This window comes from Oncorhynchus masou, chromosome 13, assembly GCF_036934945.1.
Source record: "Oncorhynchus masou masou isolate Uvic2021 chromosome 13, UVic_Omas_1.1, whole genome shotgun sequence".
Classification (NCBI taxonomy): Eukaryota; Metazoa; Chordata; class Actinopteri; order Salmoniformes; family Salmonidae; genus Oncorhynchus; species Oncorhynchus masou.
In genome coordinates this window covers 12,758,438-12,776,955 of record NC_088224.1, presented here as the reverse complement: position 1 = coordinate 12,776,955, position 18,518 = coordinate 12,758,438, and the positions used below count along the sequence as shown (strand labels likewise).

At 44.1% G+C, this 18,518-nt stretch overlaps 1 protein-coding gene across 3 annotated transcripts in view; it reads right to left on the bottom strand.

Moving 5' to 3' along the window:
• The window catches only part of LOC135551748 (CUB and sushi domain-containing protein 3-like), an 826,047-nt gene that overhangs the window by 340,145 nt on the left and 467,384 nt on the right, over positions 1 to 18,518 (bottom strand). For all 3 annotated transcript variants that reach the window (XM_064982949.1, XM_064982950.1, XM_064982951.1), the window contains 2 exons: positions 8,538 to 8,641; positions 5,323 to 5,435 (listed from right to left, as the gene is read on the bottom strand). In XM_064982949.1, the coding sequence (XP_064839021.1) occupies positions 5,323 to 5,435; positions 8,538 to 8,641 (217 nt within the window). The remainder of the gene's footprint in view (positions 1 to 5,322; positions 5,436 to 8,537; positions 8,642 to 18,518) is intronic.

Sequence of the window (18,518 nt, the reverse complement as noted above, 5' to 3'; positions counted from 1 at the left end):
ACTCTTTCTTCTTAACAATATGTTAAAAATACACTATTTGTTTTAAAGAATAAGCATCAGAGCAACTTAATGTAAAGCGTTACCAAATATCCTTTTCACCCTTCAAGTGTCTGTGCTGCTTCCCCTGTCAGTGTTTCTGCTAGAAGTATGAATGGATGTGAGGGGTCAACCCACAGTGACAGGGTCAAAAAGCAGGAAATCAGCTGCTAAATTAGCTCTTTTATTCTTCATTAGAGAAGACCATTTAGCACGATGTAAAGTAATGGCACCAAGTGAGAAATTAAGAAGATAACTGCTCTCAGATCAGTATTTTAGAGATATGGAAGCTTCTGATAAACAATCTACACTGTGTGTACAAAACATTAAGAACACCTGCTCTTTCCATGACTTGGACTGACCAGGCGAATCCAGGTGAAAGCCACGATCTCTTATTGATGTCACTTGTTAAATCCACTTCAATCAGTGTAGATGAAGGTTGAGGTGACAGGTTAAAGAAGGATTTTTAAGCCTTGAGACAATTGAGACATGGATTGTGTATGTGTGCCATTAAAAGGGTGAATGGCCAAAACAAAAGATTAAAGTGCCTTTGAACGGGGTATGGTAGTAGGTGCCAGGCACACTGGTTTGTGTCAAGAACTGCAACGCTGCTGGGTTTTTCATGGTCAACAGTTTCCTGAGTGTATCAAGAATGCTTGGCCACCTAAAGGACATACGTTCGACACCTTGTAGTCCCGATGAATTGAGATTGTTCTGAAGGAAATGTTTTGTACACTCAGTGGGCTGTAGGTCTTCTTGTAAAGTGATACCAAATTTCCTTTTCATCCTTCAAGTGCCTCTGTCCTGCTTCACCTGTCAGTGTTTCTGTGGGAATAGTATGAATGGATGTGAGGGGTTAATATCAAAAAACATTAAATCAACTGCGAAATTAGCTCTTTTATTCTTCATTAGGGAAGGCCATTTAGCACGATGTAAAGTACTGGCACCAAGTGAGAAATTAAGAAGATAACTGCTCTCAGATCAGTATTTCAGGGATATTAAAGCTTCTGACAAACATCTACAGTAATGCAGGCCTTCTACACAGCATCGTCTACAGTAATTTAGGCCTTCTACACAGCATCGTCTACAGTAATGTAGGCCTTCTACACAGCATCGTCTACAGTAATGTAGGCCTTCTACACAGCATCGTCTACAGTAATGTAAACCTTCTACACAGCATCGTCTACAGTAATGTAGGCCTTCTACACAGCATCGTCTATAGTAATGTAGGCCTTCTACACAGCATCGTCTACGGTAATGCAGGCCTTCTACACAGCATCGTCTACAGTAATGTAGGCCTTCTACACAGCATCGTCTACAGTAATGTAGGCCTTCTACACAGCATCGTCTACAGTAATGTAGACCTTCTACACAGCATCGTCTACAGTAATGTAGGCCTTCTACACAGCATCGTCTACAGTAATGTAGACCTTCTACACAACATCGTCTACAGTAATGTAGGCCTACTACACAGCATCGTCTACAGTAATGCAGGCCTTCTACACAGCATCGTCTACAGTAATGCAGGCCTTCTACACAGCATCGTCTACAGTAATGTAGGCCTTCTACACAGCATTGTCTACAGTAATGTAGGCCTTCTACACAGCATCGTCTACAGTAATGTAGACCTTCTACACAGCATCAACTACAGTAATGTAGTCCTTCTACACAGCATCGTCTACAGTAATGTAGGCCTTCTACACAGCATAGTCTAGAGTAATGCAGACCTTCTACACAGCATCGTCTACAGTAGATACATGAAGTACTTCCTCTTCGTGTATCTGGGAGAGTACTAAATTAATATTTACTCTCTCACAGTTTTTAAATGAGCACTGATGAAGAGTCAGTAAAGGGTTTACTGTTATTAAAGGTATTGTCTGTTAGAGAGCGAGGAAGGAAAACTTGCTAATTCTAACCACAATCTCTTCCACAGCAGGTTTCTCTATGTTTTTCCTCCAGAGATATTACAATATTTCTCTTTTTATCTCTCTCGCTCTCGCTCTATCCCTCCCTCCTCCCTCCCTCTCTCTCTCTACCTAACTCACTTTCCTTCATTAGGGTGGTTGGCGTGCTGTTCATCACTCAGACACTAATTTACTACAAAGCCCTAAGCTTGAGGGGAAATAATCAAATGTATGGTTATTGTGGGGAAATGCTAGCTTATATCTAGCGGATGTGGCTGGTGTTTGAGAGATGAAATCTCCTTCTATTTCAGGTTGGAATCCCCCCAGTAAATACCAAGCTATGATGTGCGTGACAACCCCTTATATAGGTTGCAAGTGTTCACGAGGTGATGAACTATCAGTTTAGTAGAAGGTAACAGGTCACCAGGACCCGTGACCTTTGACACAAGTAATTCACAGTGACAGCTTAGTGATTGAGAAAACTAGGGATGGTGGGAGGGAAGAAGAGATTGAGGGAAGTGTATTAGCCATTTGACAAGTTGGTTGAGTTGGCTCTGGTCTGCTGCTTCCCTGATAATTTCCCTGTCTGTCCATCTCTCATCTGACTGGCTGTACTGACAGTCAATCTGTCCATCTCTCATCTGACTGGCAGTACCAACAGTCAATCTGTCCATCTCTCATCTGACTGGCAGTACCAACAGTCAATCTGTCCATCTCTCATCTGACTGGCTGTACTGACAGTCAATCTGTCCATCTCTCATCTGACTGGCTGTACCGACAGTCAATCTGTCCATCTCTCATCTGACTGGCTGTACTGACAGTCAATCTGTCCATCTCTTATCTGACTGGCTGTACCGACAGTCAATCTGTCCATCTCTCATCTGACTGGCTGTACCAACAGTTAATCTGTCCATCTCTCATCTGACTGGCAGTACCAACAGTCAATCTGTCCATCTCTCATCTGACTGGCAGTACCAACAGTCAATCTGTCCATCTCTCATCTGACTGGCAGTACCAACAGTCAATCTGTCCATATCTCATCTGACTGGCTGTACTGACAGTCAATCTGTCCATCTCTCATCTGACTGGCTGTAGGGAAAGGGGAATACCTGGTCAGTGTACAACTGAATGCCTTCAACTGAAACGTGTCTTTCTTATATAACCCAACTCCTACTCCTACTGCGGGTTAACTGCCTTGCTCAGGGGAAGAACAACAGATTTTTACCTTGTCAACTCAGGGATTCAATCTTGCAACCTTTCGGTTACTGGCCCAAAGCTCTAACCACTAGGCTACCTGCCACCCCTACACTCTAACCACTAGGCTACCTGCCACCCCTACACTCTATCCACTTGGCTACCTGCCACCGCTACACTCTAACCACTAGGATACCTGCCACCCCTACACTCTATCCACTTGGCTACCTGCCACCCCTACACTCTAACCACTAGGCTCCCTGCCACCCCTACACTCTAACCACTAGGCTCCCTGCCACCCCTACACTCTAACCACTAGGCTCCCTGCCACCCCTACACTCTAACCACTAGGCTCCCTGCCACCCCTACACTCTAACCACTAGGCTCCCTGCCACCCCTACACTCTAACCACTTGGCTCCCTGCCACCCCTACACTCTAACCACTAGGCTCCCTGCCACTCCTGTAGTGACAGTATATCTGTCCATATCTCATCTGACTGGCTGCACTGATAGTTCCTCTGCCTCTATAACTCAATGCAGTTCCTCTGCTTCTATAACTCAATGCAGTTCCTCTGCCTCTATAACTCAATGCAGTTCCTCTGCTTCTATAACTCAATGCAGTTCCCCTGCCTCTATAACTCAATGCAGTTCCTCTGCCTCTATAACTCAATGCAGTTCCTCTGCCTCTCTAACTCAATGCAGTTCCTCTGCCTCTATAACTCAATGCAGTTCCTCTGCCTCTATAACTCAATGCAGTTCCTCTGCCTCTCTAACTCAATGCAGTTCCTCTGCCTCTCTAACTCAATGCAGTTCCTCTGCCTCTATAACTCAATGCAATTCCTCTGCCTCTATAACTCAATGCAGTTCCTCTGCCTCTCTAACTCAATGCAGTTCCTCTGCCTCTCTAACTCAATGCAGTTCCTCTGCCTCTATAACTCAATGCAGTTCCTCTGCCTCTATAACTCAATGCAGTTCCTCTGCCTCTATAACTCAATGCAGTTCCTCTGCCTCTCTAACTCAATGCAGTTCCTCTGCCTCTATAACTCAATGCAGTTCCTCTGCCTCTATAACTCAATGCAGTTCCTCTGCCTCTATAACTCAATGCAGTTCCTCTGCCTCTATAACTCAATGCAGTTCCTCTGCCTCTATAACTCAATGCAGTTCCTCTGCCTCTATAACTCAATGCAGTTCCTCTGCCTCTATAACTCAATGCAGTTCCTCTGCCTCTATAACTCAATGCAGTTCCTCTGCCTCTATAACTCAATGCAGTTCCTCTGCCTCTATAACTCAATGCAGTTCCTCTGCCTCTATAACTCAATGCAGTTCTTCTGCTTCTATAACTAAATGCTGTTCCTCTGCCTCTATAACTCAATGCAGTTCCTCTGCTTCTATAACTAAATGCTGTTCCTCTGCCTCTATAACTCAATGCAGTTCTTCTGCCTCTATAACTCAATGCAGTTCCTCTGCCTCTATAACTCAATGCAGTTCCTCTGCCTCTATAACTCAATGCAGTTCCTCTGCCTCTATAACTCAATGCAGTTCTTCTGCTTCTATAACTAAATGCAGTTCCTCTGCCTCTATAACTCAATGCAGTTCCTCTGCTTCTATAACTAAATGCTGTTCCTCTGCTTCTATAACTAAATGCTGTTCCTCTGCTTCCATAACTCAATGCAGTTCCTCTGCCTCTATAACTCAATGCAGATCCTCTGCCTCTATAACTCAAGGCCGATCCTCTGCCTCTCTAGCTGAAGGCCGATCCTCTGCCTCTCTAGCTCAAGGCCGATCCTCTGCCTCTGTAGCTCAAGGCCGATCCTCTGTCTCTCTAGCTCAAGGCCGATCCTCTGCCTCTCTAGCTCAAGGCCGATCCTCTGCCTCTCTAGCTCAAGGCCGATCCTCTGCCTCTCTAGCTCAAGGCCGATCCTCTGCCTCTCTAGCTCAAGGCCGATCCTCTGCCTCTCTAGCTCAAGGACGTTCCCCTGCCTCTATAACTCAAGGCCGATCCTCTGCCTCTATAACTCAAGTTCAATATAAGGTGTAGTAGCTGCGGAATGCATTCCAAGAACACACACACACACACACACACACACACACACACACACACACACACACACACACACACACACACACACACACACACACACACACACACACACACACACACACACACACACACACACGCAAAATGTACCTTTAAAGTTTATCTTGAAGCCTATGGAGCCCACGCTCTCGTCTGATTGGAGATGGAGCCACATCTGATGGGTCATGCTGACGATGAGGTCAGGGACAAAGCTACCTGAGAGACTGGAAGGAGGAAGACAAGAACACACAGTTAGCCTGACACACACACACACACACACACTCACATGCTCGCACGCACGCACGCACAGACAAACACACACACAGACAGAAACGTTACCTGAGAGACTGGGGGGAATGGGGGGGGGACGACGACGACAATAACACACACTATCTCCCTGACTGTAATATGACTAGTGGAACATGATCAACACACACTATCTCCCTGACTGTAATATGACTAGTGGAACATGATCAACACACACTATCTCCCTGACTGTAATATGACTAGTGGAACATGATCAACACACACTATCCCCCTGAATGTTATATGGGATTGTTCCACTGATAACAACATTCACTCCCTGACAGCAACATGGGACTGGCACATTGATGGACAATCTTTAAATCAGATTACACATCAAGTCAATGTTACGGGGGACTATAATAACTTAAAATATTAATGTGAACATGTACCCCACCATGTGAATGTGAACATGTACCCCACCACGTGAATGTGAACATGTACCCCACCACGTGAATGTGAACATGTACCCCACCACGTGAATGTTAACATGTACCCCACCACGTGAATGTTAACATGTACCCCACCACGTGAATGTTAACATGTACCCCACCACGTGAATGTGAACATGTACCCCACCACGTGAATGTTAACATGTACCCCACCACGTGAATGTGAACATGTACCCCGCCACGTGAATGTTAACATGTACCCCACCACGTGAATGTGAACATGTACCCCGCCACGTGAATGTGAACATGTACCCCACCACGTGAATGTTAACATGTACCCCACCACGTGAATGTGAACATGTACCCCACCACGTGAATGTGAACATGTACATGTACCCCACCACGTGAATGTGAACATGTACTCCACCACATGAATGTTAACATGTACCCCACCACGTGAATGTTAACATGTACCCCACCACGTGAATGTTAACATGTACCCCACCACGTGAATGTTAACATGTACCCCACCACGTGAATGTTAACATGTACCCCACCACGTGAATGTTAACATGTACCCCACCACGTGAATGTGAACATGTACCCCACCACGTGAATGTTAACATGTACCCCACCACGTGAATGTTAACATGTACCCCACCACGTGAATGTTAACATGTACCCCACCAAGTGAATGTTAACATGTACCCCACCACGTGAATGTTAACATGTACCCCACCACGTGAATTTTACCATGTACCCCACCACGTGAATGTTAACATGTACCCCACCACGTGAATGTGAACATGTACCCCACCACGTGAATGTGAACATGTACCCCACCACGTGAATGTGAACATGTACCCCACCACGTGAATGTAAACATGTACCCCACGGCATGAATGTGAACATGTACCCCACAACGTGAATGTGAACATGTACCCCACCACGTGAATGTTAACATGTACCCCACCACGTGAATGTGAACATGTACTCCACCACGTGAATGTTAACATGTACCCCACCACATGAATGTTAACATGTACCCCACCACGTGAATGTTAACATGTACCCCACCACGTGAATGTTAACATGTACCCCACCACGTGAATGTTAACATGTACCCCACCACGTGAATGTTAACATGTACCCCACCACGTGAATGTTAACATGTACCCCACCACGTGAATGTTAACATGTACCCCACCACATGAATGTGAACATGTACCCCACCACGTGAATGTTAACATGTACCCCACCATGTGAATGTTAACATGTACCCCACCACGTGAATGTTAACATGTACCACACCACGTGAATGTTAACATGTACCCCACCACGTGAATGTTAACATGTACCCCACCACGTGAATGTTAACATGTACCCCACCACGTGAATGTTAACATGTACCCCACCACATGAATGTGAACATGTACCCCACCACGTGAATGTTAACATGTACCCCACCACGTGAATGTGAACATGTACCCCACCACGTGAATGTTAACATGTACCCTACCACGTGAATGTTAACATGTACCCCACAGCATGAATGTGAACATGTACCCCACCACATGAATGTTAACATGTACCCCACCACGTGAATGTGAACATGTACCCCACCACGTGAATGTTAACATGTACCCCACCACGTGAATGTGAACATGTACCCCACCACGTGAATGTGAACATGTACCCCACCACGTGAATGTTAACATGTACCCCACCACGTGAATGTGAACATGTACCCCACAGCATGAATGTGAACATGTACCCAACCACATGAATGTTAACATGTACCCCACCACGTGAATGTGAACATGTACCCCACCACATGAATGTTAACATGTACCCCACCACGTGAATGTGAACATGTACCCCACCACATGAATGTTAACATGTACCCTACCACGTGAATGTTAACATGTACCCCACAGCATGAATGTGAACATGTACCCCACCACATGAATGTTAACATGTACCCCACCACGTGAATGTGAACATGTACCCCACCACGTGAATGTTAACATGTACCCCACCACGTGAATGTTAACATGTACCCCACCACGTGAATGTTAACATGTACCCCACCACGTGAATGTTAACATGTACCCCACCACGTGAATGTTAACATGTACCCCACCACGTGAATGTGAACATGTACCCGACCACAGTCACTTATATACAGTACATCCACAAATAGCACCGTCTGTGTTACGCTTATAGAATCACAAAGACCATCTCCACCTGTGCGTTTGTTTGATGACCCTAGTACATAAAGTAGTCACCTGGCTTTGCAGTCAAACTCATTTGCATTGCGGAGTAGACAAACCCCTCCCACACAGTGATATACATATACTGAACATGTAAACACTGTGGAGTATTTCTGTCTGTAGTAAATCCCTTTTGTGGGGAAAAATTCATTCTGATTGTCTGGGCCTGGCCCTCCCAGGCCCAACTATAGCTACATCCCTGCCCAGTCATGTGAAGTCCATAGATAAGTACCTAATTCATTTATTTCAGTTGACTGATTTCCTATGAACTGTAATTCAGTTCCCTTTGAAATTGTTGGCATGATATTAATTTATATTTTTGTTCAGTATAGATCCAGTAAAACGCTCAGCCACTCACACTTGTAGTATCGTCTTGGGGTCACCCACTTCCCCGCCATCACCGATGGTTAGCGTGTCATAGGCAATCTCCAGGTCAAACTCCTCAAAGTTGATTTGAATGACCTGTCGGTGGACAGAAGAAATCAGACATCATGGTTATGCCATGTGTCAACTTGCCCTGAAATAACGTTTATGTCTTTCTCACAATTGAATTCCACTGGGAAAAGCTACAGTAATACAGGAACGCTGGCTGGAAGGGACATCAATGTTTCAGAGGAATTTGGCATCACAAAAGAAAGACTGTTGGCATTTAGTTTTGAGGATTTATTGAAATACAGTGATAGTAGTAAAATAGTCCCTGTGATTGCAGAACAACTAGGGTAAATATACCTTTCGATTTTAGGCCCAATACTTTATTAAAAGGATAGTTCACTTGAAAACATATTTGTGTATTTTGTTCATTAGTCAATGATGCATCATCATCACAGTTTTCTTGAATACTTGATTGCTGACATGCAAACATTTTTTGGATTCATGAAAAAAAATATCAATCAAGTTTTGAAGTAAACTGTCCATTTAAAAGTTCCACTGAGAGTGCAGTAAAATATGACGGCCATTTTTTTTTGTAGACAGGGAGAGAATTTTGGTTCATTCCATGGCTCATTATTCTGTTGCATTCTGTTATTATAGTTATCAAAATCATGACACTAATCTAAGATGAAAAGATGGAAACGGAACATCCTGTTAACTAAATTAAATACATTTAGTACATAATTAGGGTTGCATTCTCTCTCTGTCTCTCTCTCTCTCTCTCTCTCTCTCTCTCTCTCTCTCTCTCTCTCTCTCTCTAGCTCTCTCTCTCTCTCTCTCTCTCTCTCTCTCTCTCTCTCTCTCTCTCTCTCTCTCTCTCGCTCAATTCAATTACAGTCAATTACATTCATATGTTAACATTGTCAAGTGAAGTAGATAATAAACAAATCTCTCTCTCTCTGTCTCTCCCTGTCTCTCTTCCTCTCTCTCTCTCTCTCTCTCTCTCTCTTTTCTCTGTCTCTCAATTCATTTCAATTCTCTCTCTCTCTGTATCTCTGGGTCTCTCTCTGTCTCTGTGTCTCTTTCTTTGTCTCTCGATCTTTATCTATTTCTCTCTTTTTCTGTCTCTCTCTCTCTCTCTCTCTCTCTCTCTCTCTCTCTCTCTCGTTCGGTCTTGCTCTCTCTCTCTCTCTCTCTCTCGTTCGGTCTTGCTCTCTCTCTCTCTCTCTCTCTCTCTCTCTCTCTCTCTCTCTCTCTCTCTCTCTCTCTCTCTCTCTCGCTCAATTCAATTACAGTCAATTACATTCATATGTTAACATTGTCAAGTGAAGTAGATAATAAACAAAAGTGAAATAAACAAATCTCTCTCTCTCTGTCTCTCCCTGTCTCTCTTCCTCTCTCTCTCTCTCTCTCTCTTTTCTCTGTCTCTCAATTCATTTCAATTCTCTCTCTCTCTGTATCTCTGGGTCTCTCTCTGTCTCTGTGTCTCTTTCTTTGTCTCTCGATCTTTATCTATTTCTCTCTTTTTCTGTCTCTCTCTCTCTCTCTCTCTCTCTCTCTCTCTCTCTCTCTCTCGTTCGGTCTTGCTCTCTCTCTCTCTCGCTCTCTCTCTCTCTCTCTCTCTCTCTCTCTCTCATTTGGTCTTTCTCTCTCTCTCTGTCTCTCAATTAATTTCAATTCTCTCTCTCTGTATCTCTCTCTGTATCTTTGGGTCTCTCTCTCTGTCTCTCTTTTTCTGTCTCTCTCTCGTTCGGTCTTTTTCTCTCTCTCTCTCTCTCTCTGATTTGGTCTTTCTGTCTCTCAATTCATTTCAATTCTCTCTCTCTCTGTATCTCTCCCTGTGTCTCTCTCTGTATCTCTGTGTCTCTCTCTGTATCTCTGTGTCTCTCTCTGTATCTCTGTGTCTCTCTCTGTATCTCTGTGTCTCTCTCTGTATCTCTGTGTCTCTCTCTGTATCTCTGTGTCTCTCTCTGTGTCTCTCTCTGTATCTCTGTGTCTCTCTCTGTGTCTCTCTCTGTATCTCTGTGTCTCTCTCTGTGTCTCTCTCTGTATCTCTGTGTCTCTCTCTCTCTGTATCTCTCTCTCTCTCTCTGTATCTCTCTCTCTCTCTCTCTGTATCTCTCTCTCTCTCTCTGTATCTCTCTCTCTCTCTCTCTGTATCTCTCTCTCTCTCTCTCTGTATCTCTCTCTCTCTCTCTGTCTCTCTCTCTCTCTCTCTGTATCTCTCTCTGTATCTCTCTCTGTATCTCTCTCTGTATCTCTCTCTCTCTCTCTCTCTCTCTCTCTCACTCTCGCTCTCGCTCTCTCTCTCTCGCTCTCTCGTTCCCCCAGGACTAAGACAGGCTCCTATCGTCTGTTTTCCTGTGACAGTCCCTCTGGGTATGGATCCATATGGTGAAACAGAAGAAGAGAAATAACTTCACATTTGCTAATTACACTAATTAGATCGTAAACAATCCACACATTAATAAAAATCTAGTTTTTTTTTTTGAAAAACACTGACAATATCTTTTACCCAATGGTGAATAGTATTATAGAGAGTCCCCAGTCCCCACACATGCAGTACATACAAATGTCATATGAATGTACACTAACAAGTAGATCAGGAAATATAAAATAAATATTAATTAAACATGACCTTTATGAAAGAAACAAGTACCATCAGGAAACTGTGTATAAATACCACATGCTTAAAACACATCCCTAACCCAACACCAAATGAATAACAAATCATACCAATGGGCAACATGAATAAAATGCTCTCCTCGTGACTCTTCTGTCTTATATCATCATCAGAGATAGTTTCTGTCCTGATGAATGATTATTAACCCATTAAGGTTCAGATGGAGACAGCCAGGCCTGGTTGCTATGGTCCCTTGTTGCAGTGTCACCAAGGGGTTTAAGCAGATTGCTTCCTGTCCTCTTGTCTGGAAAGAGAGTCCATTCACCTGGATGATTGATGCCCAGAGTGTTCACCATTGCAGCATGGAGTAATAAAGCTATTTTTAAATGCCGATTACAAAGCACTCAATCCCCACTGCAATCACAAAGGTAATCATGGTGGTTCCCTTGTCAACAGTCATGTAGTGTGTGTGTGTGTGTGTGTGTGTGTGTGTGTGTGTGTGTGTGTGTGTGTGTGTGTGTGTGTGTGTGTGTGTGTGTGTGTGTGTGTGGAGTCTCTTTTTGCTAGTCTATTAATTATAGTGTCTCAGATCATTATTCTAAATGTGTGTGTGTGTGTGTGTGTGTGTGTGTGTGTGTGTGTGTGTGTGTGTGTGTGCGTGTGTGCGTGTTGTGCGTGCGTGTGTGTGTGTAGTTGTACCAGTGCAATGCCTATGTTGTAATACAAACAAGGCGGTTGGTGCCGCACTACTACATATTGATCGGCAAAGCAATGATCCCAATAAACCCATATCCCAGTCTTATGACTTGACAACGAACATTTCCAGTCCCAGTGAGGAACATGACAGTGTGGTGGGGTTTGACGGGGGTGTTCACTCACTTACAGAGAGACAGAGCTGCCTCCAAGGAGTCAACTATAGAGGTTTAAATAGGCCTTTATGTAAAAACCCAGGGGTTTTTAAAGCCTCACAAGCCCGAGAGGCCCTTCAAAGGCGCTAGTACACTCAGCGCTCCTTTCATCAGGAAAGCCTCGATGCTAATGTCCTCTCTCAACTGAGACCAAGCCCTCCTAGTAAACACTTGTACATCCTGTTAGGTTTTGATGTCGTTCAGTCCGCTTCCCAAGTTTGTACACACACAATTGCTGTTTTTCTGTGTCAGTGTTGCTAAGAGACTGTTGTCATTGTCTCATAGACTTTGGCTTCAATGCTTATGCTGTCGATTTAAAATATGTTTCTAAGGTTATGACATCAACAAGATTAATAAGCATATTGTTGGTCACGCGGGCATGCTAATCTCCACTGCATGATGTGCAGCATACAAAGACTACAAGAGAGACAAGTTCACTCATAGCACCATACACCTGGCTGATAGACCTGAATGAGAGATAAGAGCCCTTCTAGCACCATACACCTGGCTGATAGACCTGAATGAGAGATAAGAGCCCTTCTAGCACCATACACCTGGCTGATAGAACTGAATGAGAGATAAGAGCCCTTCTAGCACCATACACCTGGCTGATAGACCTGAATGAGAGATAAGAGCCCTTCTAGCACCATACACCTGGCTGATAGACCTGAATGAGAGATAAGAGCCCTTCTAGCACCATACACCTGGCTGATAGACCTGAATGAGAGATAAGAGCCCTTCTAGCACCATACACCTGGCTGATACAACAGGAAGCATGTGAGCACCAGGTGGGAGGGGGGCGCTTAGTGCTTCACCCACACACAGAGGCACAGAAATACACACACACACACACACACACACACACACACACACACACACACACACACACACACACACACACACACACACACACACACACACACACACACACACACACACACACACACACACACACACGCATGTGCAGTAAATGTTTTGTATCATTGGCAGCACCATTCTCAGCATTCACTAGTGTAGAGTTTGTGTACATGGGCCATCTGTTGGGCACATGGAAGTCTATGAAATTAACAAATCCAAACACTCTTTTTGTTAGTAATAATGTCCAGATTGATGCTTGGATTGGGTGCAGAGCATTCACATAAAGTAGTATTTTGAGGTTTTGTAAGGATCCTATTGAAGCTGATGGAAACCCCCGGTAACACTATATGGGCAATTATTGAAAGATTCCTCTATTTTCATGTCAATCACCACAGAGTCTGTTTAATTAAAGGATTAAAACAGACTTTGATTGGAGCAAGTGATGAGAATATTCACATGATCTCCCTCGCCTTGGGGAGGCCTCTGCTGCATGTGCATCTCAAACATTCAATATTCAATTTCAACTTCAGAAACATCGAAATGTGTCTGTGTGCATGTCAACTCCTGGGGATGTCATCAAATAAGACTGTAATGTAAGAGATATTTGATTTATATAGAGATTTCTTTAACTCCCAACATACCACCGTCACGTCAGAGTTGGTGTTTGTGGAATCATGTAAAGCTTGTTTTAGAGGTAGTGTGCTGAAAGGATTACCAGGGTTAACTGAGCTGTACATTAACGAAGCTGGGCGGTTCGCCACCATGTTTGTCACCGTTATCTCTAGTCCTCTATCTCCTGTCTTTGATCCTATTTGATAACACTTAGTTTCACTAAGTCCCTCGACACTTTCTCCTTTAAAACGGAAATGGTGACAGTGGATGTGGCAATTTACAAAGAGACAAAGTCAAACCCTCTGTCTCTAAGGAGTGTTAGGTCAAAGTCAAACCCTCTGTCTCTAAGGAGTGTTAGGACCAAGTCAAAACCTCTGTCTCTAAGGAGTGTTAGGTCAAAGTCAAACCCTCTGTCTCTAAGGAGTGTTAGGACAAAGTCAAACCCTCTGTCTCTAAGGAGTGTTAGGACAAAGTCAAACCCTCTGTCCCTAAGGAGTGTTAGGTCAAAGTCAAACCCTCTGTCTCTAAGGAGTGTTAGGACAAAGTCAAAACCTCTGTCTCTAAGGAGTGTTAGGACAAAGTCAAACCCTCTGTCTCTAAGGAGTGTTAGGACAAAGTCAAACCCTCTGTCTCTAAGGAGTGTTAGGTCAAAGTCAAACCCTCTGTCTCTAAGGAGTGTTAGGTCAAGTCAAACCCTCTGTCTCTAAGGAGTGTTAGGTCAAAGTCAAACCCTCTGTCTCTAAGGAGTGTTAGGACAAAGTCAAACCCTCTGTCTCTAAGGAGTGTTAGGTCAAAGTCAAACCCTCTGTCTCTAAGGAGTGTTAGGTCAAAGTCAAACCCTCTGTCTCTAAGGAGTGTTAGGACAAAGTCAAACCCTCTGTCTCTAAGGAGTGTTAGGTCAAAGTCAAACCCTCTGTCTCTAAGGAGTGTTAGGTCAAAGTCAAACCCTCTGTCTCTAAGGAGTGTTAGGTCAAAGTCAAACCCTCTGTCTCTAAGGAGTGTTAGGCCAAAGTCAAACCCTCTGTCTCTAAGGAGTGGTAGGTCAAAGTCAAACCCTCTGTCTCTAAGGAGTGTTAGGTCAAAGTCAGACCCTCTGTCTCTAAGCAGTGTTAGGTCAAAGTCAAACCCTCTGTCTCTAAGCAGTGTTAGGTCAAAGTCAAACCCTCTGTCTCTAAGGAGTGTTAGGACAAAGTCAAACCCTCTGTCTCTAAGGAGTGTTAGGACAAAGTCAAACCCTCTGTCTCTAAGGAGTGTTAGGTCAAAGTCAAACCCTCTGTCTCTAAGGAGTGTTAGGACAAAGTCAAACCCTCTGTCTCTAAGGAGTGTTAGGTCAAAGTCAGACCCTCTGTCTCTAAGGAGTGTTAGGTCAAAGTCAAACCCTCTGTCTCTAAGGAGTGTAAGGACAAAGTCAAACCCTCTGTCTCTAAGGAGTGTTAGGACAAAGTCAAACCCTCTGTCTCTAAGGAGTGTTAGGTCAAAGTCAAACCCTCTGTCTCTAAGGAGTGTTAGGTCAAAGTCAAACCCTCTGTCTCTAAGGAGTGTTAGGACAAAGTCAAACCCTCTGTCTCTAATGAGTGTTAGGACAAAGTCAAACCCTCTGTCTCTAAGGAGTGTTAGGTCAAAGTCAAACCCTCTGTCTCTAAGGAGTGTTAGGACAAAGTCAAACCCTCTGTCTCTAAGCAGTGTTAGGTCAAAGTCAAACCCTCTGTCTCTAAGGAGTGTTAGGACAAAGTCAAACCCTCTGTCTCTAAGGAGTGTTAGGACAAAGTCAGACCCTCTGTCTCTAAGGAGTGTTAGGTCAAAGTCAAACCCTCTGTCTCTAAGGAGTGTTAGGTCAAAGTCAAACCCTCTGTCTCTAAGGAGTGTTAGGTCAAAGTCAAACCCTCTGTCTCTAAGGAGTGTTAGGACAAAGTCAAACCCTCTGTCTCTAAGGAGTGTTAGGACAAAGTCAGACCCTCTGTCTCTAAGGAGTGTTAGGACAAAGTCAAACCCTCTGTCTCTAAGGAGTGTTAGGTCAAAGTCAAACCCTCTGTCTCTAAGGAGTGTTAGGTCAAAGTCAAACCCTCTGTCTCTAAGGAGTGTTAGTCAACATAATGGAAACATGTAACATGTTTCACCTTCACCATAACTGCATCCTGTGAGGTCAACATTCCAACAAACCATCAATCTCTGGAGGGAGACCAATGTGGAGATGTAACAGGATAGGATTTGAGCTCGATGGATGTGGGGGCTAGATAACACACCTCTCTTACTGATAAGCATCTGCACATTCTACACTAGCATGTCGGGTTAATAGCTACTCTGATGCAGGGAAGAAGCAGGGTGAGTAAGTCTATGGCTATGTCCCAGTTATCTCTCCTTCCCCCTAAAGTGTGCACTTGTTGGATTTAAAAAGCAGAGACTGGTAAATGAAAACTCCCTCTAGCCCATGTCTACACTAAAACCTATTATTTTACGTTTGTGGCGAGTAGTGAACGGGTGAACACTTCAGGAGAAAGGAGAGAGTATTGGGACACAACCTATGAGTACTCTGACCCTTGTCCTTCAAACATGACACAGTAATACACAGTACTACACAGTAGTACACATTGACCATTAACTGAATGTGATCACTTCCAGTGTAGTGATGGTGGAAAATTTGACTGTTTGAATACGCCTAACAGGCAATAGGATGAACATTGTATCATGGTGTGTTCTGCATGACAGGCAATAGGATGTACATTGTATTAACTGTATATTGCCTCTGTATGAGGTCTCCCATAGTGTAACGCTGTGTTTACGTTATGAGGTCTCCCATAGTGTAACGCTGTGTTGACGTTATGAGGTCTCCCATAGTGTAACGCTGTGTTGACGTTATGATGTCTCCCATAGTGTAACGCTGTGTTGATGTTATGATGTCTCCCATAGTGTAACGCGGTGTTGACGTTATGAGGTCTCCCATAGTGTAACGCTGTGTTTACGTTATGATGTCTCCCATAGTGTAACGCTGTGTTGACGTTATGAGGTCTCCCATAGTGTAACGCTGTGTTGACGTTATGAGGTCTCACATAGTGTAACGTGGTGTTGACGTTATGATGTCTCCCATAGTGTAACGCTGTGTTGACGTTATGATGTCTCCCATAGTGTAACGCTGTGTTGACGTTATGATGTCTCCCATAGTGTAACGCTGTGTTGATGTTATGATGTCTCCCATAGTGTAACGCGGTGTTGACGTTATGAGGTCTCCCATAGTGTAACGCTGTGTTTACGTTATGATGTCTCCCATAGTGTAACGCTGTGTTGACGTTATGAGGTCTCCCATAGTGTAACGCTGTGTTGACGTTATGAGGTCTCACATAGTGTAACGTGGTGTTGACGTTATGATGTCTCCCATAGTGTAACGCTGTGTTGACGTTATGATGTCTCCCATAGTGTAACGCTGTGTTGACGTTATGATGTCTCCCATAGTGTAACGCTGTGTTGACGTTATGATGTCTCCCATAGTGTAACGCTGTGTTGACGTTATGATGTCTACCATAGTGTAACGCTGTGTTGACGTTATGATGTCTCCCATAGTGTAACGCTGTGTTGACGTTATGATGTCTCCCATAGTGTAACGCTGTGTTGACGTTATGATGTCTCCCATAGTGTAACGCTGTGTTGACGTTATGATGTCTCCCATAGTGTAACGCTGTGTTGACGTTATGATGTCTACCATAGTGTAACGCTGTGTTGACGTTATGAGGTCTCACATAGTGTAACGTGGTGTTGACGTTATGATGTCTCCCATAGTGTAACGCTGTGTTGACGTTATGAGGTCTACCATAGTGTAACGCTGTGTTGACGTTATGATGTCTCCCATAGTGTAACGCTGTGTTGACGTTATGATGTCTACCATAGTGTAACGCTGTGTTGACGTTATGAGGTCTCACATAGTGTAACGTGGTGTTGACGTTATGATGTCTCCCATAGTGTAACGCTGTGTTGACGTTATGATGTCTACCATAGTGTAACGCTGTGTTGACGTTATGATGTCTCCCATAGTGTAAAGCTGTGTTGACGTTATGATGTCTCCCATAGTGTAACGCTGTGTTGACGTTATGAGGTCTCCCATAGTGTAACGCTGTGTTGACGTTATGATGTCTACCATAGTGTAACGCTGTGTTGACGTTATGAGGTCTCACATAGTGTAACGTGGTGTTGACGTTATGTCTCCCATAGTGTAACGCTGTGTTGACGTTATGATGTCTACCATAGTGTAACGCTGTGTTGACGTTATGAGGTCTCCCATAGTGTAACGCTGTGTTGACGTTATGAGGTCTCCCATAGTGTAACGCTGTGTTGACGTTATGAGGTCTCCCATAGTGTAACGCTGTGTTGACGTTATGAGGTTTCCCATAGTGTAACGCGGTGTTGACATTATGAGGTCTCCCATAGTGTAACGTGGTGTTGACATTATGAGGTCTCCCATAGTGTAACGCTGTGTTGACGTTATGAGGTTTCCCATAGTGTAACGCGGTGTTGACATTATGAGGTCTCCCATAGTGTAACGCTGTGATGACGTTATGAGGTTTCCCATAGTGTAACGCTGTGTTGACGTTATGAGGTTTCCCATAGTGTAACGCTGTGTTGACGTTATGATGTCTCCCATAGTGTAACGCTGTGTTGACGTTATGAGGTTTCCCATAGTGTAACGCTGTGTTGACGTTATGATGTCTCCCATAGTGTAACGCTGTGTTGACGTTATGAGGTCTCCCATAGTGTAACGCTGTGTTGACGTTATGATGTCTCCCATAGTGTAACGCTGTGTTGACATTATGAGGTTTCCCATAGTGTAACGCTGTGTTGACGTTATGATGTCTCCCATAGTGTAACGCTGTGTTGACGTTATGAGGTCTCCCATAGTGTAACGCTGTGTTGACGTTATGATGTCTCCCATAGTGTAACGCGGTGTTGACGTTATGAGGTCTCCCATAGTGTAACGCTGTGT